Source organism: Phocoena phocoena, chromosome 12 (genome assembly GCF_963924675.1).
Source record: "Phocoena phocoena chromosome 12, mPhoPho1.1, whole genome shotgun sequence".
Classification (NCBI taxonomy): domain Eukaryota; kingdom Metazoa; phylum Chordata; class Mammalia; order Artiodactyla; family Phocoenidae; genus Phocoena; species Phocoena phocoena.
Window position 1 is genome coordinate 12,486,551 of NC_089230.1, and position 22,310 is coordinate 12,508,860.

Genomic DNA, 22,310 nt, shown 5'->3' on the forward strand with positions numbered 1-22,310 from the left:
GGTGAGTGGTGAGTCTTTCACCATTAATTATGATATTAACTGTAGCTTTTTGTACATGTCATTTTTCAGATTGAAAAAATTTTCTATTAATAATTTGCTGATAGTCTTTAAAAATTTTGTTATGAATGGGTGTTGAGTTTCATCAAATGGTATTTCTGAGTCTACTAATGTGATCATGCAATTATTTGCTTTTATTTTGTCAGTATGAATAATTATATTGATGAGTTTTCAAAAGTGAAAAAAAAACTTGTATTCCCAGGATATGCTATACTTTCTATATATTGCTGGATATTATGTGCTAATGTTTTAAACAGACTTTTGTGTCTGCGTTCATTAGAAATATTTGTGTATACTATTCTTTTCTCAATTTCCTTCTCTGTTTTGGTAACAGAGTTATTCTAACCTCATAAAATTAGTTTAAAAGTGTTTCCTCTACTCTTCTCTGGAAAATAGAGTTAGTAACCCTCTCTATATCACAGGGTTATTTTGAGAATTCATTGCATAAATGTATATTAAAAATTTAAAAACTTATATGTGATATATTATACATACAAACATATTTTATTTTTGTTAATATTATACTAATATACCATGTAAGCATTCTAGTAAACAAAATTATATATTCTGACATTTCTAAGCTAGTGGCAACATCATTTATTTAGTTATTTGGTATGCTTAATTGGAAGACAGTATATTTGGTTCCATGGTAATAAAAAAATAAATCAGATATGGTCTACTTTTTATAGAGCTTCTTCATAATAATGAGTAGACTCATTATGAAATCCAAAGTTCATTCTTAAATATCAAATACATCTCCAATATGGATTTTTATTAATATTTACATGTATTCTAATTCTTCAAATTGGTGGTCCATGTATGGGGGAATTTATGGTAATTATCCACCAACATATTATTATACTGCCTTATACTCCTCCCCTCCTTCAATCTTGTTGTAAATTTGAGTTTATTCTAGTTGTATGGCTAGAATATATATGATTATATACATGTTTTCTGAAAATATTCTGAGATCATACTTATTATTTCAAAAAGTGATGCTTAAAGTCAAACTTTATTCAAAAGCCAATATATCTATCCATTTTGACATGCAATACACCCTAGTTTCAATGGAGTAAAAATTATTTTGTTAGCGATTGTGGAGTAGCTTTCACAGAGGGTAAGTAGGTGGGGGGAGGAGAGGATTGTGTTTTTACATAGGCATCTGAAATGCAAATATATATTTATTAATCTGAAATTATTTCCTTCTATATGTAGAGACACTTTTGAATCAGTTAACAATGTTTGCTCACCTAAGGCTACAGCTGTCCAAAAGTGGAAAAGGAGGAGGAAGTGACCTGCCAAAGAGCAAATGGGTGATGCTTCCCTCCAAGCACAGGAGAGGGCAACCCAATCAGTATTTTACTGAGTGTTCCCTAAAGCAAATGTTAAGAATTTACACACTTTTATCTTGATTCTATTTCTGTATTTTGATTTTCATTAATTTCCCAATAAATATTTATTTTAGACTTTATATTGACTTTGTCTTCACTATCTGAAGACAGATAAGAGAATCATGGGCTTCCCTGGTGGCACAGTGGTTGAGAGTCTGCCTGCCGATGCAGGAGACGTGGGTTCGTGCCCCGGTCCGGGAAGATCCCACATGCCGCTGAGCGCCTGAGCCTGCGTGTCCGGAGCCTGTTCTCCGCAACGGGAGAGGCCACAGCAGTGAGAGGCTTGCGTACAGCTTAAAAAAAAAAAAAAAGAGAATCAGTATCCCATGGCCAAATACAGGGGCACTAGTGGGCCTAGACTATCATCTCCCATGCTTGTTTTGGATCTGTAAGACTGAGACAGATAAAATAGGGGACTTAGGACACTAAGTGGACACTTATAACCGGTGGTGGATACTGGCAATTCCCTTCTGTGATCCTTGCCACAAAGGAAATTGACTTAAGCTCTGACCCTCATTCTTCACTTTGCCTTATACCTTTTTTTTTAATATGATAAATCTATGTTTAATTTTTTTTTAACATCTTTATTGGGGTGTAATTGCTTTACAGTGGTGTGTTAGTTTCTGCTTTATAACAAAGTGAATCAGTTATACATATACATATGTTCCCATATCTCTTCCCTCTTACATCTCCCTCCCTCCCACCTTATATCTTATATTATGACTATGTATGAAGCAAGGATCTTATTGATCTTCACACTGGGGATCTGGGCTACTTGTAACTCCGTTTATTCATGTTAATAAAAAGCTGTTATTAGAGAAAATCTTGGCTTTACAGTATTTAGAAGATCTTCAGATTTTTAAATACTCCCACTCTTCCTACATTATCTCTGTGCTTTTCACAGACCCTCTCTTTCCCTATAGAAATGTCATATGCACAAAATGCTTGGTCCTGTGTCCCACAGAAGTGACTTATAAAGATTGACTGAACACCAAAACTAGGGTGCAGGGGTAAACAAAAACATTCACTGCTCCTGTTCTCCTGAGGCTTTCAGTCTAATGTGGAGACAGATATTAATCAAATAATCACTCTAATAAATGCATAATTACAAAGTCCATGGGACCCCGATGGGAAAGGAACCCTGTTCAATGAGAGCTTATCCTTGAGACCATTAGGGATAAAAGTTATTTTCAAGAACTCCTTCTTTTGTGGTCTTGATCTTACTTCATTTTATCTTTTACAAACCTGAGAACTTTTCAGAATGTTTTATTTTTCATGTAAAGCCTTGAGATCAACTGATGAGATGATCAAAGCATATGAGAATTCAATTAGAAGCACAGCAGTTAATACATTTTTGAGCTTTCCTTTAATGCTCAAAGAGGCAAAAGAATTCTTAGGATACTAAGACTAGAGAAAGAAATACCAGAGAAAGGAGAGGTTTAAAAAAGTGAGAAGATGTTGAAATGCTTTCCAGGTAGATAGATCTGATCTTTGGTTAGTTTGTCTTTAGTATCTTTGTTGATAATGTGTATATATGTATATTTATATATACCTTTGTATTTCTATTGATTGGATCAAACTTGTATATACATTATCATCCCATTCATCTTTTCAATATGCTGGGCATTTTTTTTGAAAGTTGGTTGGGCTCAGGATCATAATGTCTCATTTGATTCTTCTGCTGTCATTTACCTTAGGCAAGTTCCCCTGACTCTGCTCAGTTTCTCCATCTAAAACAAGCTGTTACTACTCCAGGGATTTTTATTTTATTTTATTTTTGGCTGTGTTGGGTCTTCGTTGCTGCGCGCGGGCTTTCTCTAGTTGCGGCAAGCAGGGGCTACTCTTCGTTGTGGTGCGCGGGCTTCTCATCGCAGTGGCTTCTCTTGTTGTGAAGCATGGGCTCTAGGTGCGTGGGCTTCAGCAGTTGCAGCATGTGGGATCAGTAGTTGCGGCACGAGGGCCCTAGCGCACAGGCTCAGTAGTTGTGGCGCACGGGGCTTAGTTGCTCCACGGCATGTGGGATCGTCCCCGTCCAGGGATCATACCCGTGTCCCCTGCATTGGCAGGCGGATTCTTAACCACTGCGCCACAAGGGAAGCCCCTCCAAGGATTTGTTTTTATGGTCAAAATGAAATTGGATTAACATTTTAAAGAGTATACAAATGTAAGTGATATGTTTATTAGCCAAAGAGCAGGCTTAACTTCTTTCTTAATGTCAGAGGAAATATCAAGGTGATGTAGCAGAGGCCATCTTGTGGAGCAGAGGCAGAAACAGGAACAGAAGATGAAGTTCTGCCTCCTTAGGGCTTTCTGTTTCTTTTATAAGTGCATACATACAACTACACATCATTTTGGAATTTATTTGTTTACATAATAACACAGAAAAACCTTATTAACTGGAATAAGGATTCAGCTTAACAGGGACTGGATTTAACTCAGAATGCCTACCCTGAATAGATATAATAGTATAGACAAATAATAAAGGTAAATGTTTCAAATATTAAATAGGACAGTCTTTTATAGCCCCTGAAGACATTTTGGAGGCTAATTATATAGTGTTAATTTAAAAGACCATTTATCTATTCCTTAGATTCTCTAAAACATTAGTATGACATCGATTTGTTGTCATAAGGTAAATAAAAATATGTATGTAAAAGTAATATAAATAATATTTTCATAATTTAATTGAACAATAAGTTATTTTATACTTAGAAATAAATATATCCATTAATTTATTGATAATGTGAAAATAGAGAAAGTAAGAAGATACTAGATTAGGAGACAGGTGCCATTCATCAAGATGAGGGTGAAGATCACATTTTTAAGGAAAGATGATAAATTCTTTTTTTTTTTTTTTTACATGTTTAGGAAACTGGTACATGGAAATAGGGGATGGCCAGTGGGCAATCAGATGGATGTCTCTGGATCTCAGAATGTAATTCTGGCTTGAAATATGGTTTTGAGACCCTTTGGCATTGGTGACAGTTAAATAGAATGTAGCATGAGAAGGTAGGGATGTGAAAAGAACCCCAGGGAGCATCAATATTTAAGGGATTAAAGGAGACAAGGGCGAGCAAGGCATCTGAGGAAAGCTAACAGGAAGATGGGAGAAAGTAGAGTCCTGAGAGCCAAGGGAAAGGGAACATCAAGACGGGATCCCATGCTGTAGGGAGGTTTGTAAGCAAGGGATTGAAAAGTGCCTATGGAATTCTGCAGTGAGGAAATGCCTGCCAGTTTTGGCGTGAGCATCTGGATGCAGCTGTGAGCCTGCAGTCCGCCTGCAGTCCACCTGCAGGTCTTTGAGAACCAAGTGTGTGGTGAGAATTGGAGCAAGAAAAACAAATCTCTTTCAAGAAGCTTGATGAAGGGAAGGTTAAAAAATGAACAGGGACTAAGTGTGGCTTTAGTGAAAGGGATTTCTTTTTTAGAGATTGGTGGGATTTAAAAACGGTTATGTGGGAATTCCCTGGCGGTCCAGTGGTTAGGACTCTGTGCTTTCACTTCTAGGGGCCTGGGTTCTATCCCTGGTTGGGAACTAAGATCCTCCAAGCCACAGGGCATGGTTAAAAAAAAAAAGGTTCTGCTTTCTCTGAACTAGGAGGGGTTGGCTCCCCAACATGGTGGAGAAATTCAATAGGAAGAGAAGGGGAGCAAGTGTCTAAGAATAGTCTCTAATTCCTCTGAGACATGGGAGGCAAGGTGGTTGAGTGAGAGATGGAAGGAGGAAGGAAGTGTTGAGTATGGAGGTAGAAAAAACTGTTGGTTTCTTCCAACGGTCAGGCAGTCATTAAACACATGTCCTGAGCTCCCGTTACATTTTAGGTACCGTGATGAGGCTTAACTGGTGAAGCAAAACAGATGTGATCACTGCCACCATAGAGCAGCGGGACAAACAATCATTTTCTTGTTTTGTTTTGTGTTTTTCTGGAAGAAGGTCTGTAGCTTCATTGTATTTTCAAAGGCATTCAAGACCCGTAACCTGGGTAGCTGAGGATTAAAATCTGAAATTCTAAACATAGTCTATTCTTTTGTTTTTAGGGTTTCATTAAAAAAAATTGAGATATAATTGACTTACAGCATTATGTTAGTTTCAGGTGTACAACATAATGATTCAATAGATGTATATACTGCAAAATGGTCACCATAATAAGTCTAGGTAACATCCATCTCCACACATAGTTACCATTTTTGTTTTCCTTGTGATGAGAACTTTTAAGATGTACTCTCTTAGGAACTTTCAAATATGCAGTACAGCATTATTACCTATAGTCACCATGCTGTACACTATATCCTCAGGACTTATTTATCTTATAAATGGAGATTTGTACCTTTTGACCACCTTCACCCATTCCCCCGTCCCCTCCACTGGTGCTGCCTTCCCTGCCCTCCCCTGCCCCCTTCCTGCCTCCCCACCTCTGGCAACCATCAATCTGTCCTCTGTATCTATGAGGTTTTTTTATATTCCACATATAAGTGAGACCATACAGTATTTGTCTTTCTCTGTCTAACTTATTTCACTTAGCAAAATGCCCTTGAAGTTCATCCATGTTGTCACATATGGCAGCATTTTCTTATTTTTTATGGCTGAATAATATTCCATTGTGTGTATGTATACACACACACACACACACACACACAACACACACACACGAGATGACCCTTGAACAACATGGATTTAAACTCCACAGGTCCACTTATATGCACATGTTTTTCAATAAGTACATGCAGTACTACATGATCCAAGGTTGGTTGAACCTGAGGGATGGATACGGAGGGCTGACTACGAGACTTGAGCACCTGGAGATTTTGGTATCCTCGGCAGGTCCTGGAACCAATCCCCCTCGGATACCAAGGGACAACTGTATACCACATTTTCTTTATCCATTCATCCATCAGTGGACACTAAGTTTGTTTCCGTATCTTGGCTATTGTAAATAATGCTGCAATGAACATGGATGTGCAAATACTTTTTCCAGTTAGTGTCTTCATTTCTTTTGGATAAATACCCAGAAGTGGAATTGTTGGATCATATGGTAGTTCTATTTTTAATTTTTTGAGGGACCTCCATACTGTTTTCCATAGAGCAGAATTAATCCACATCACACATATAAATACAAATTTGTGATATTGATCAGGGCTGTGAACAAGAGGTTTTTGGAATCCTGGGTAGTTCAACTCGGAGAGCTCAGAGAAGAGCTCTACTTGAGAGAGATTTTTGGGGAACGGAAAGGAGATAGCCCTAGATACATAATATTTAATAAATGTTAATTTTTCTTTTTTTTGAAAATCATATTTAGAAGAAATGGTATGTTTTAGCATACATTAACCTTCTTCCCCATGTGTCCCATTAGAAAATTTTTCTCATCTAAGATGTCTTGACATACTTGTAAGGGAGTTCCTTATGTTTTTAAAATAATTATACATATTTACACTTTAAAAATGGGAACTGTGGGGACTTCCCTGGTGGTGCAGTGGTTAAGAGTCCGCCTGCCGATGCAGGGGACACGGGTTCGTGCCCCGGTCCGGGAAGATCCCACATGCCGCAGAGCGGCTAGGCCCGTGAGCCATGGCCACTGGGCCTGCACGTCCGGAGCCTGTGCTCCACAACGGGAGAGGCCACAACAGTGAGAGGCCCGCGTACCACAAAAAAAAAAAAAAAAAAAAAAAAAAAATGGGAACTGTGAAGGACTGTGTAACTCATTTTTTAATGAATTGCAGATATCACAACTAAATATTCTCATCCTGTAAAACTTAACAACAAATTAGAACCTTCAGAAGTATTACCACCTATGGATAATCTAGAAATTACAAGCGCATATTACCTTTCCATTGCATTGCAATAGGGGCTGGTATATTTATAATTCTTTTCCAAATGTCTTTTCTTAGGAAGTCTGAAATTAATATGAAGTATGCTTTATTCTTTGTTATATATAAAAACTGCTTTGGGAAGGAAGGCTGACTTCTGAATAAGTTTGGTAAAAAGTGGTAAAATTAAAAATTTGAAGCCCTCATTAAAATATTTCAGAAAGGAATATAAGCACATTCATCATACCTTTTGGCCTCTTCTCCTTCTGTTCTTATTTCTTTCTATAATTCACTGCCTTTTCTTTTCCTCCCCCCCATAGCATTGCTGAAGCTTCTAGAAAGCTATTTACACTTAAGAAGTGGAACTTTTTGAAGATGTGCAAGATAGATAGATGCAGGAAGAGGAGGAAGGTAGAGAGACAGGGAGAAGCATAGATAGACGGGCCTGGTAATTGTGGAGATGGAAAAATGTCCGGCGAATAGTGCATGGTAGAAAATACCAAGGGGTGGGGGTAATAAGGGAAGGACAAGGGAGCCCAAGGACATGAAAAGCAAGGGTGGTGAACCAGGTTATTTGGTGGCAGCTGGTTTTTTCTCCTAAGAAAGACACCTGTCTTGGTAAATGTTGAGATGGAAAGGGCTGAGTAGACAGCCAGGAAGTATCAGCCTTCTCATTAATTTTCTTATGACTTAAAATAGAAGACTATTTTAGGCATAGACTGACTCTGTCTAGAAATGCAAATGAAGATTTTTAATTTTCTTTTTCAAATTGAAGATACGGTGGGCAAGTTCCCAGGTTAATGTTATAACCTTATGTGGTGCTAGGAGATTAGCAGAGAGCCATCGGTAAATAACTGTCTATGGATTTGGTCAACTTGGCCTCTTGTTTTTCAGGATCTCTGGCTTCATCTCCAGCTACTGACTCTACCAGATTAGGACTCTCCTAATGTAAACAGAACTTCATTCAAGATATCGAAATGGTTCTTCATTCTTTTTTTTTTTTTTTTTTTTTTTTAAAGAAAAGTACCTGGGCCTCACTCCAGAAGTACTAACTCAGAATCTCCAGAAACAACGAGGTCTGAGAACCTGTTTTTTTTAAAAAAAAATTTATTTATTTAGTTTTGGCTGTGTTGGGTCTTCGTTGCTGCACGCAGGCTTTTCTCTAGTTGTGGCGAGCGGGGGCTGCTCTTCGTTGCGTTGCATGGGCTTCTCATTGTGGTGGCTTCTCTTGTTGTGGAGCACGGGCTCTAGGTGTGCGGGCTTCAGTAGTTGTGGCTCACGGGCTCTAGAGCACAGGCTCAGTAGTTGTAGCGCATGGGCTTAGTTGCTCCGCAGCATGTGGGATCTTCCCGGACCAGGGCTCGAACCCGCACCCCTTGCATTAGCAGGTGGATTCTCAACCACTGTGCCACCAGGGAAGTCCTCTTCATTCTTTTTTTCGTTTGTTCAATGTTTGCTAATGTCCTAGGTGATGGGCTAAGACTTGGGAAGGAAAAGATAAATGAGATGCCAACCTTCCCCTCAAGAAACACTTGGGTAAGGGCTGACAGACATGAACATGGACTTGTATATGCTCCTAAGACAATGTGACGGTGCTGTCACACAGCTTCATTCAAAACCTGATGGGGACTTATTAAGAATGACCAAAGTTGTTAGCTTGCTGATCAACACTGACTGCAGATGATAACCACGTGTTTTCAGGGTGATCTATATAATTGGGTGTTTGAGAGTTAAACAAACAGGAGAATAAAGGAACATGGGGAAAGAGAGGAAACGATTATTAGGCATCTAACTGAGTAAATACATGAGAATTATGCCGCTTCATCCTCACAAACACCCTGAGTTCTAAACTGTAATCACTAAACAGATGGAGGAATTGAGAGTTGGTATGAACAGTAGTTTCCCCAAAGTCCCACAGAGCTAGCTGGAGGCAGAAGCAGGATTTCAATACGTGTTCAGAGTCCTTCCACCATGTGTTGTGGTTACAGCTAAATGAGACAAATAAAGCATGGGTGAAAGAGGAAGTGGGAAAACTGGGCTTTGCTGCCTCTGTGAAAATGAGTGAGTGACTCAGAGATTTCTGACAGCAGGACCCACGGTTTGTGTAGTCAAGGTCTGTAAATATTTCAGTTACTAGATTAAGGAGATTTTAACTCAACGGCAGAAGCTTGCTGTCAGCCAAAAACTGCAATGAGCATTTCTTTGAGCTGGTATATAGACATACCTATGAGAGCAAGGCGGCATCTCTGGATCACTGACACAGAAAACCAAATGTAGCTGAACCTCATTTATTTGGAAATTATCTATACCATAAACTCACACATCCAACACACAGCAAAGAATCAGCAAATGAGTAAAACTCTGTGAATACTCAAGTAGATATCATAAACAACAAATAGTAAATCTCATGCACCATAGTTTTATAACATTCAAAACGCCCTCAAGCCCTCGGTCTCTTCATTACTGCGTATCTGGCTTCCAAACCTATTGGAGCATACAAGAATTTCTTCATTAGGATTACTGAAAACAGGAAGAAATAATGTCTGACAAGAAAGGATTAGGCCAAAAATAGAAAAAGCAGCTGTAAGAACTCAAACATCTCGGCATCAATTCAAATTATGGTCAGAGACCCTCAGTGGATCCTGGGGATTACCCTTTGTCACCTGAAAAAAAATGCACGATTTAAAAGTTGAGAGTTATGTTTTATTCAGCAGACATTCTGAGGACTTCAAGCTCAGGAGACAGGACTCTCAGATCACTCTGAGGGATTGCTCCAAAGAGGCAAGGTAGGGAGCCAGGATATATAGGAGTTTTTGCAACAAAGACCAGGTAGTCGGAACATTGAACGTTTACTGTTAACTAAAGAAAACCAGGTATCTCAAATTAAGGAATTTAGCACTTTTATACTTATGGGAAGATGCAAGAGTCTGGGCTCACTGAAATCATTCCTTTGATAAGCACCTCAGCTCTCTGGGGCCAGTATCCTGTTCTTTCTTATCCTGAGTCTCCTCAGCATTCACCGTCGTGGGTGGCTGCAGCAGCAGACTGTTAGCTGGCGGGCATCCCGTTTCCATCCTGAGTTCCCTCAGGGCTCATCGTAGGGGAGGCTGTAATGTGATGGCTCGATGGCTGCAACATCCTTTGTTTACTGATATGGCAGGCGGCATTCTTAGTTCACACCTGTAATATGCTCATGCAAGAAAGTGGATGTTTTCAGTGTTGACCCAGAGTCACCAATATAAGGTTAAACTAATTTGGGGCTACTTTTCTAAGTACATAGGAGGTATGTAGTATAATACATTCAGTTGTGTAAAATAACTAACATGAAAAAAGTATCATTGCTTAAAAGGTAAGAAATCAGACATCTGGAAAACTTACTAGTTATGCAAAGTGATGCATACTCAGAGGAGCTGGTGCCTTAGCATTTAACGATGAGCTTCAGTTTCCAGCTACAGCTTTCACTGGAATAGGGGCAGGTGGCCCAGGTATAATACCCTCCTGTTGGCCTGAAGGAGAGAGAACGGATAAACTCCACCATTGCAGGACCCGCCATGCTGCCTCACTCCCCACTTCCGGTGGTAGTTGCAGTACAGAGTACTGGGGGTGAGAGTAAATCTGCCCAGTCAGTCCTGACTCCCTCTCCTGATAAATGAATTTGGGAAGCAGGAACAAAGGCCCGTGCCCGTGGCCTTTGTGGAGTGGTGTCACCACATGTATACTCTTCCCCCCAACACACCCACACAATCACATGCACTCCATTGTATCAGGTCCTAGTTGTGAATGTCACAACAGTAACTAAAGATAATTTTCAAGTGTGTGTGGAGTAATCAAACTGACAGCCTTTTGTTTTAGCGCCTTATTCTTGCCCTACTCCAGTTGTGCTAAAAGTACCAAAGGGTCTGATAAAAATTCAAAAGAAGGCTGACTCACAAGGGAAAAAAAAAAAAAAAAGGAAGGGGCTTGGATAATGTCTTAACGTGACTGAGTCAAATGTACTGCTTCTTAAGAGATGTTCAAAATGTTAAGTCAACTGTCTGTCTCTCTCAGTCATAGAAATGCTGACCCAAAGGTTCACAAATGTAAAATGTCTTTTCAGCAGTTATAAATGCAGACTTAAGGAATGGATTTATTGCATGGGGGCTGATTGTGACCTTTATTGTCAAAGGGACTATGAGACTCGTGCAGCTTCTAATATTCCTCTTATTTAAAAGAGAATGCCACTGTTCTTTAATTAAGAGAAACCACCATTCTCTAGTCATAGTATAGCTCTCACTAGGATATTTGCAAACACTCTGAAAAATGCTGCCTAAACACTTTGTGTTTTTCAGAGTTTTGACTTCTTTAATGGCTGGCACACCCTTGGCAGTCTGAAGAAGCCCTATGGATGCCTTTTCAGAATAATGTTTTTAAATGTATAAAACAAAACACAAAGGATGACAAAGAAACCAAATATATAAAAATATAATAATCAAAAAATGTATGATATAGTAATATATGTGCTTCTTTATTAATGCATTAAATAACAGTCTAGCAGCAAGTCTGGTGACATTTGAATACTGATAAGGAGCATAAATGATATTTACAGATACCTTCAACAATGATACAGGCGATGAGAATACCTCATTTTGTTTCTATGGGAAACAAAATCACAGATGCCGATAAAACTTTGGTGGTTTATTGCCAGTATTTATATTAGAAGGAAATGTTAAGTTTCAGTTAGAGATCAGTGAAAATGAAGATATATTTTCCCCATTTAAGTGTACAGACTCCCTGAATTCTGTTCACAGGACCCTTGGACCCCCAAATGAAGGACCCCTGGAATAGGAAAATCATTTTCATAGGATTATGAGCATTGTTGAGATAAAATTTCTTCAAATAAATATTTGTATACAATTCCCGATACAGTTATGAACATTTATTTTTTATTTATTTTATTTTATTTTTTTATTGTTTTCTTTTGCGGTACATGGGCCTCTCACTGTTGTGGCTTCTCCCGTTGCGGAGCACAGGCTCTGGACGCGCAGGCTCAGTGGCCATGGCTCACAGGCCCAGCTGCTCTACGTCATGTGGGATCTTCCCGGACCGGGGCACGAACCCATGTCCCCTGCATCGGCAGGCAGACTCTCAACCACTGGGCCACCAGGGAAGCCCTGAACATTTATATTTTTAATTCTCAAATGGAAATGTCATTCATTCATTCATTTATATTCTTCCTTATAAACTGCCTTGTTTTTGAAAGGATTTGAGGCAAATTGCATATATACATACAGCAAAATGTAATAAAATTACAAGATTGTGGATGAGAAAAAAGAAAAGAAAAGGTTGGTATGAAATGTAAAAGGTGTTTTGGAGTAAAGTTAATATACAAAGTGTATGTGGGAAAGTTCTAGACCTTTACTAGAGTACAATGGCAAATTTGATTCTAAGATTAACATTCAATGCGATGAGTAAAAAACAATTAGTTATAGATTCATGATCACATCTCCTGAGATGCCAAACTCTTTCTCTACTAAAACTAGAGAAAAAATTCTTCTATATGCTTTGCCTCATAACGACTGTCTTAGCTTGAGCTGTTACGGCAAAATACCATAGACAGGTATTTGTATTTATACATAGACAGGTATTTATACAGACAAGTATTTGTCACAGTTCTGGTGGCTGGGAATTCCCAAATCAAGGTGCCAGCATGGCTGGGTTCTGGTGCGGGCTCTCTTCCTGGTTTGCAGACGGCCACCTTCTTGCTGTGTCTTCACAGGGTGGAAAGAGAGCAATCTCTCTCTTTTCTCTTCTTCTCTAAGGACACTAAACCCATCATGAGGTTTCTACCTTCATGACCTTTGAAAGGCCCATCTCCAAATACTTTTACATTGGAGTTTAGGGTCTCAACATCTGAATTTTGGGGGCAACACCATTCAGTCCATAGCAATGATACTCTGAGGAATGAAATTAACAGTACTTTTGAAAACTTCCCTTGTTTTATTGGGCTATTTCTTATAATTTCTCAGTGTAAATTACCAACATATGTTTCTACTGGCCCAACTACATGTAGAAATGGATTTTAAACTATCTAGTGTAAATTTTTTTAAACTTTTGGAGGTATAAAGTATTATTTATTTACTTTTAGTACCACCTCTTTGGAGGTACTTATTCTTGAAATGTAGATTAGTGATTATTAATTTTTACATGTCATGGACCACTTTGAGACGCTGATGAAAGCTATAAATGCAGACACACATTAAATTCTGCATTCAATTTCAGGCAATCACAGACCTCCTGAGTTCTCAGTACTCTGAGAATAAATAACTCTGCAATATAGAGTAATAGATATGCCTTTAATCATATTATATAAATATTGTTTACTGTAACTGAGCATTTGACATGGATTGAGAACCAGCCAGTTGGATTTAACGCTCTTGGCAAGCATGGGAATGCAGCTATTCTATGATGCAGATTAAACAGATGCTTTAATAACTCGGAGAATAGGAAAGCTGCAAGCACATTTAGCTAAATACAATGCTAATATTTCAAGGTTGGAGGGATGCCTGGATCATATAGCCTGAATTCTTATACCCAAGATTCTCATGCCCTTTGGAAACATCACAAATCTCTAGCTACCACCATTTCATGGTCCCAGGATGACGACCCAAATATGGTCACAGTCCCCAATTCCTCCCCTCAACCCCTCCTCCCATCATGTATCATAGCCCAGTTGAGACCAAGCTGTAATGTGAGAAATCAGAGATAAACAGGGTGGACCCAGATTTTGTAAGACCCAAAGCTTATACAATTTCGAGGGTCCTTTTTAGGAAATACGATACAAACTTACAAAGACAAAGTTGTAAAGAAACTCAGTATTTAAAAGACATGACAGAAATGACAATAAATTTCAAAATTTAAAAAGCTCACAAAATACCAGAAATAGCACATTAGTCAGAAAAATAGGATCGTTTAAAATTAACTGCTTGACATATCTCTAAAATCCTTTCCCCCTACATTTTTAGCTGCATGTTTTTTGTTGCCTCTTCACATGATAGTGATTTTACAGTCATTTTTCTTGAGAGAACATAGAAAGGTAATCCAGTCTGTCTAGCATAAGTTGATCAGAATTGTTTTTCATTGATTGTTCAGAAAAACCTCTTTTGCCTTCACAGTTTATTGCTGGTAATGTAAAATTTTAGGATTTCTCTTTCAAGTTTCTTTCACCTGTGACCTACAAAATTAGGAAGAATTCCCCCCAAACTTACTTCTGGTTCTGTTCATTAGAAACCCTGTTTTCCTCCACTACCCACAGGCACAGGGAGACACATGACCTGTTTACATTGTAATATGACCTCTGGTCCCGAGCCATCATCACTGTGCCAGGTGAATTGGCCAATGGAAAGTAGAGTGTCACTGGAAGTTATTACCACACTTGACAGCTGGCTATAACCTAACTGTACAAAGAAGAGATTGTAAGAAACATAAATATATCCTAGTAACTGCAAAGCAGGTATATCCCTCCTTATATGCCTGCTGTTTGAAATCATAGGCCACAGCTCACCCTTGTGAGAGCTTTTTTGTTGTCCTCTCTCACAGCCTACTCCAAGGGCTGTCTACATATGGCTGTGGCTATCTTTGCAGCACCTCAATAGAGCCTTCTAGTAAGATTCCTTAGAGTTCAGGCTCAAGAGAGCAAGGCCAAGAAAAGAAGGAGGAGGAAGATTTTTCTTACCATATCTCAGAATCTCAATTTTTCCAAGTTTGTAGACATGGGAAGTATATGCCCTCTTCTGGGAAGATCTCATTCCCAGTTGCAGGGGTATGATCTTACCATAGGCCCCAATAAGACAAATATCTCAGAACACGCCAGCCTAAGATCAGAATGGGAAAAAGCCACTTGGAATAGTACGGGATTTATTTCAATTCACAGATGAAAAGTTGTTTAAGGCCATAGACACATAGACAATAGCATATGGCTTCAGTGATTTTAACCTGGAAGATCTAGAACCATATGATCATTTCAACGCTAAAACTCTTAGTTCAGCACACATGGACTATTTTAATTCATTGATGTAATTTTCTGGTGACTGCCTCAAGATAATTAGCTACAAAATATAGGCTTTGGTAATTGGTCGAGTTGACTTGTTTTATAGATATATTGACTCTAAGCAGATTACATGAGAAGCTAAGTCTAACAGAGATGCTCACTTTGGGTTTAGAATTGTTGATCTGTAGTCTTCTTTTCAGGTGTCAGGTATCAAGGCAACTTCTCCATTAAAGCCACTCCTGGCTCGCAACAATAAAAGCTATTGTTTCGAATACAAGAATTCTTATTTTATTTTGAAGGGAAGTGTCTATTTCATCCAAGAGAAGAGTGAGTTGTAAAGGCATGAAACTTCTGCTTCTTCAAAGCCTATGGGAAGCACCATGTTTTTGTTTTTGACTTTATAGTTTTGGGGGAGTATCTACTTTGCTTGTTTAAGAGAAAAAGCCACTTCTCTCAATACCTATGTTCAAATAAGTTGGAAATAAATATTTTCAGAGACTCAGTTGAAGAATCAGAATAAATAAGAACACGTTGCTTATGTTTAACCTAAAATATCCTCTGCTTTGAACTTTATCCACAAAGAGGCCAAACCTGCATTTTATTTTATTTTTTAATTTTTTTTTACTTTTTGGCCACACCACGTGGCACGTGGGAACTTAGTTCTCCGACCAGGGGTCGAACCCGTGTCCCGTGCTGTGGAAGCTCGGAGTCTTAACTGCTGGACCACCAGGGAAGTCCCAGCTGCATTTTATTTTTAATGGAGATGCAGAGGAGCTGTTCTTTCTTTCTGGGAAGGAACACATAACACCAGAAATCATAGTGGGAGGAACGCCCTCCTCCAGGCATGGAGGCTTAGAAGATGAGCAGTGAGGTTGTAGACCAGAAGCGTAATACATCTGCATTAGCTTCAACTGATTTATAACAATTCTAGAAACGGGTTTTCATTTTTTATGTAGTAATCCAACTATGAATTTTATAAATTATTCAGACATAGAATAGTATAGATTCACAATTTTCAAAAGAATTAAAAAACATTTTTTTCAAAGTCATGGAACCTTTTCTTTGAATGAAAGTATGGCCTGCAGTTCAAGGTGAAACCAGTAAGTGTGGACTTGCTCAGCTCACCCAGGCTCTCTGCATCCTCCTTAGTCTCTTCTCCCTGCGTAGAACTCTGCCTGCTCTTGGGCATAGAGCAGGTACCCAAGTTCATGAAGCTCTCATGGGAGGATTGCTTGTTCAAGGTTTCAGAAGGAGAACCACTGACAATAGCATTTTAAGGCAGGGATGATTCACAACCTTACTGTGAAAGAAATAGTATTTCCTGAGAACTTTTGGGGTGAATACTGCAATAGATAGAAACACTGGCAATCTTTCTTCCTTAGATTACACATGTGTGTGTTTGTGAGAGGCTGACCCTGGTAACCTGAGTAAGAATTACTCATTTTCTATCGAAAGGAAAAGAGACCCTTCATGGTTCTTCATTCTTTAAAGGAAGGCCGCCCTGTATTTCCTTTGCTCTCTTTGGGTTTGTGTCGTTTTTTCAGTTGAATTAACTGGGCACAGTCTGTTTCTTGAATGAACAAATAAAAATATCTTCTTGATTGGAGATGATATAATTGACTATAATAACTCATGAAATGTTTGGGAAGTTAAAGTTAAGCTGCCGGCTTAAATTTGCTTTGTTAGTAATAAGACGTTCTCTACAAACCAAATTTAAAAAGATATTTTGGGGACAATTTGCGAAATTGTTAAATCAAAGTGGTGTGTATATAAAATATCATTGTAATATGTTTTCTAATATGACCTCAAAGTTTTTTCTAAGAAAAATTTTCTATAGTTCTCTAAAATAGAGCCAGATGATCCTGAATCCCACGTTTTTCAGTGAATTTCGAGTGAAACAATCTTTGCTTTCTGTCATTATGTAGCTTTTTCCCCCAAAGAACACAGAAATGTTAAACACTGCATATTTGAGATGGCACCAATCCTTGAGCCTTATAAGTTACTGGTCTTGTTCTCGAAAGCACTTCTGTGCTTTATGTGCTGGTTTCAAATGCTGAAAATGTCCATGTGGACTTTTATATTATTCTGTACCCTAGGACCTCCTGCTCAACAGCTGAGATAAGAAAAGAATGCTCTTGAGAGCATTAGGGTGCTGTCCAAAATCTCCTATATGCCTGGTAAAGTTAGTGGGATGTCAGGGTCTCTGCTGTGATTAAAAGATCTAAATGTGACTTGTCAAGTAGCTCAAATATTAGCTCTAATCCCCATTCGCGCAGAGTTCTAATTTTAGGCTTTGTAGACCCAAAGCTGCATATGTAGAATGTCCCTTGTTACATCACAAATTTTCCAAATGGATACCAGAAAACGGAGCAGGAATACACAAGTTAAGAGCGGGTATCTCTGGAGTTTGGGCTTATGGGTGATTTTTGTTTCCTTTTATTAACTTTTTTTTCTTTTGCATTTTAAAGTTTAAAACAATGCAAATATGTATTTTTTTTAATATCAAAAACTTCATTTTCTGAAAAGTAGAATAGATGCTGTAGTTATTGGCGGAGCCAACCTTGGAGTAAGGACATGGTGAACAAGGGTCCCGAAGACACCTTGTTCCTTCCAACACTCAATAATAGGCACCATGTCAGAAGTGCCTGTCAACTTTGGGTTTAAAAATATGCTTATGGTAGAGGTGGTGAATCAGGAGTCTGCTCTTGCAAGAAGTACCAAACAACTAGAAATGTAGTGACTCTAGACCAATAGGGAAGAGAAGGGGAAAGCTGCTTGTATAACCTGCATTTAGCATGTGTATCCCATCCTTCCACCCCTCCCTCCCAGCATCGAGAGGTGGGTGGGAGGTCCCTGGCAGTCTCTTCTCCTTTAATGTTCCTTTGTCTTTAAACCACTGATGCTGATATTTACGAATTAGCATTGTAGGTGGAATACACATTTTTGTCAGTGAGAGGTACAGAAGGGGAGTCTTTCTAGGTGCAGGAGGTGACACAAATGAACCTGCAGTCATGGGAGTTTCTGGGGAGTGTGCTGGTGCTTTAGGGAGGGCGGACATAGGTAAAATATGTGGTTTTGGTTTCTGGGAGAAGCAGAATAGGGAATGGTAAAGCTGAGAAGGGACTTTTGTGTTTCGTGTTTGCCTGTCTTCTTTATATCTGCTTCTGTGGCAGCTTCTTTCCCTGGCCTCCCATGCCTGGCCTCCTGCCGCCCTCTGGCTGGTCAGAGACCTAAAATAACACACCATCAAATTGCTCTCTTCCCCTTTCTTTTCTTTCTCCCCATGCTTCCCTTCATTCTCATCAAATGTACATAGAGTTGACAGCATATCAATAATCAAAGCACAGGAAAGTTTGAGAGTCGTGAACTTTACCTCCTTCATGTAGCTAATCATTTGGAATGTAGTCTCTTGAACCATGTCAGGATGAGAGTTGGCCAACACAACTGGCAGAGTTAGGCTGCAGCCAACCAACCGCTAATACACAGGTGCATGTCACAGCAGGGTCACTCCTGGCTGGCTGAGAGCATTTGGTGAAGAGCCAAGTAGCTTCAGAAAGGACTCAGGGGCATGACCAGGTGTACTGCATGGGGTCCAAGAACCCTGCGAAAGAGGGGCTAAACTTATCTGCAGTTTTGGTTTAGACATGGCAGACTTGACTGATGGACAGAAGGCTTCCAAAAGGACCTGGACTAGAGGGAGAGCCCTGGGTGCCTGGCAAAAGCTAAGATGAGGGAAGTCTGGCAGCATGGGAGGAAGCAGGGCTGTGGGTACAGAGGTTCCTGACCCAGATCCTTCCTGTTCTCTACCCCTCCCTGCACAATCACTCTTCTAGGGTGTCTGTGGGTTCTGGAGGGAGAGAGATACGGTCAAAGGAAAGCATATGTCACTGTGGAGAGTGCTCTTCAAAGTACTGATCAGAAACAGGTGTGTGTGTGTGTGTGTGTGTGTGTGTGTGTGTGTGTGTGTGTGTGTTGGGGGGCGTGTCTAGAGGAGGTTGGGGGTAGTGCAGGCAGCCTCCGATGAGCATTGGGGTGGTAGCTGTCCACAGAGCAGAGGATGCCAGCCAGAGCTGCATCTTTCAGGGCAGTCATCTTCATCTGTAAAATGGGAATAAAGACAGCACCAACTTCACAGAGTTGTGAAAACTAAATGATTAATGTGTGTACAGCATTTAGCATATGCCAGCACAAACAAAGTGATAAACAGGGTTTAATAAATGTTGGCTATTGTTATTTTCATCATCGTTGCTTTTGTGAGATCCCTTCTCTCTGCTTATCTCCTACTTATTTTCAAGTGGTTGCATAGTTTGATTTTATGTGATGCAATAAAATGGATTTTGCCAGTGTTTTTGCTTTTAATCAGAGAAATTACTTCTCGGGATGTAATAGAAAAGGGTTAGATTACACCTTAAGTACATTGAACTTGAGCAAAGTTTTAAAAATGATTGTGGCATCTCCAAGTTGAATTTTTACTGAATAAAAAAATTAGGCACGAATGTCATTTTTTTTGCTCTAAGAAGATCGTGGGAATAACTAATAACACTTGGTAGAGGTTAATATAGTATTTAAGGTAGTAATTTTAACAGTTTTGGACTCATTTTTAAAGACATCATTGGAATACTTTTCAATAGACGTCAGTCTTTATTTCTTAGGAAATTACAACGATTAGCTGCAGGCAGCTTCTCTTATTGTTCTTTGAAGACAATAGGAGTCTGTTGAGGATTGGTGGGGCAGAAAATGAATGATACATATTTTAGTAAAGACTTCACTGCTGAAACATTTTTCATCACTCTTTTTGTCTGGCTACAATTTATGTATTCAAGGCCTAGTCTTCAAATGCAGCTTTCTTTACTGTATTTGGCCTAGAAAATGAATTCAAGTGAAGGAGAAGAATAATGCTTTTCCTAGGGCTAAGATACAGATTTTTCTTTGGAGGGGCTATAGATTTTTTTTTTTCCTCAAAAGAAAATGATGTTACACTTGCAGAACTCTGTGAAAGTTGAAAAGAGAATTTTGTTCCTGCTTTGGGTGTTTTCAGGATTCTGCTTCTGCTTCCTTATGAAACTGTGCACTAGGCAAGGGCAAGAATATCACTCTCATTATTCAGGCATTTGAAATTACTCTTTTCCTTTGAAATGAGATATTCAAATCATTGAGTGTTAGAGAAATTGTGCATGGGTGTTAGAGTAAATGGATCTTTATCTGTCCTCTCAGCATGAGGCTTTCTGGAGGTGGTAAAGTGGTTTTAATCAGTGGAAAATAGCACCCGATTTCTACAAGATCTTCCCAAGCTCAAAATGATTTAGATAGTAATCTGAGTCTGAATACCACCCAGATAAGCACCTGCAGTCACATTTACCTGGACGTGGGTGGCATTGCTTTTTAAATTTCAGTATTACTATAAAAGTTGTCTGGCTTTTACCCCTATCAGTTCTCTTGATTTAGAGGATGGGAAAACTTCTTTGTGTTCTTTCTGGCTGGAATGTCTAGTTAGAGATTCATTCTGCTGGCTGTGATCAAGTTACATATACTGATACCCCAAATTTTCTTGATTTGGCCCTCAACTAAACAATACCAGGACTGTGAGGTCCAACAGTAAAAAGAAAAATTTTAAAACGAATTTAATATACTATGAAGTTCTTGTACAAATGCTAATTACTACATTGTGAAACAATGCTGTTTTCACTGTTTTGGGAAGTAGAAATCTTGTTCCGGGGAGAAAGAAAGAGCTGGTTTATTACTAGGTACGCTAAGTGCAAAGACAAACTTGAACAGAAGTCAGTGACTTGGCATCCAATACAGCTAACATTCATCTACTTTTACATTGTTTCTGGTGAACTATTATAATTTCAAATCATTATAGCTGGAAAATATTTAGATAAAACATAATGTCACATTACTTTTCAATTTAAAATAACAAAACTGGAACTTTAAGCCACACAGTGTGAACAATGTGGAGTGCAGGTTGTAGGAGAGAAAAAAAGATGTCTAGATGTATTTGACATGAAAATAGAGGGTTTTTTACTGCAGTATGATATTTACAGTATCTTTATACTTAAATTTTGGCCACAGAAGTAGTCTTACTGGTTATATACACTTGGATAGATTTCCATCCAAAAAGAAAAGATGATTAAAAACACCGACCTTGGGACTTCCCTGGTGGTCCGGTGGTTAAGACTTCACCTTCCAATGCAGAGGTTGCGGGTTCGATCCCTGGTCAGGGAGCTAAGATCTCACATGCCTTGTGACCAAAAAACCAAAACATAAAACAGAAGCAATATTGTAACAAATTCAATAAAGACTTTAAAAGTGGTCCACATCAAAAACTCTTAAAAAAAATACCTACCTCACTCAGCCATAAAAACGAATGAAATAATGCCATTTGCAGCAACGTGGATGGACCTAGAGATTATCATACTAAGTGAAGTCAGACAGAGAAAGATAAATATCATATGATAATGCTTATATGTGGAATATAAAAAAAGGTACATATGAACTTACTTACAAACCAGAAATATTCTCACAGACATAGAAAACAAACTTATGTTTACCAAAGGGAAAGGGGGGGAGGAATTAATTAGGAGCTTCAGATTAAAATGTGCACATTACTATATATAAAATAGATAAACAACAAGGACCTAGTGTATAGCACAGGGAACTCCGCTCAATATTCTATAATAACCTATGTGTGAAGAGAATCTAAAAAAGAATAGATATTTATATAGGTATAACTGAATCACTTTGCTGTACACCTGAAACTAACACAACATTGTAAATCAACTATACTTCAATAAAAAACCATAATATATATCTATACTATAACTGAATCTCTTTGCTGTATGCCTGAAACATTGTAAATTAATTATACTTCAATAAAAAATAAAAATTTAAAAAAAAGGAAAAGTGGAAGTGTATTTTGAGGAATGTTCAAGAGATTAGAATATTATTTTCATTTTATCTTTTAGAAAACGTTCAATTCTGGGGGAATCTCAGTTTAATGATTTCCTGCTAGCTTACTACCCAAGTTTTCC

The 22,310-nt window shown here is 38.6% G+C and overlaps 1 protein-coding gene across 1 annotated transcript in view; it reads left to right on the plus strand.

Moving 5' to 3' along the window:
• Window positions 1-10,804: 10,804 nt before the first annotated feature.
• IPCEF1 (interaction protein for cytohesin exchange factors 1) overlaps window positions 10,805-22,310 on the plus strand; it is a 136,206-nt gene continuing 124,700 nt past the window's right edge. The window contains exon 1 of the mRNA XM_065888613.1: window positions 10,805-10,856. Coding sequence (XP_065744685.1) covers window positions 10,805-10,856 — 52 coding nt within the window. The remainder of the gene's footprint in view (window positions 10,857-22,310) is intronic.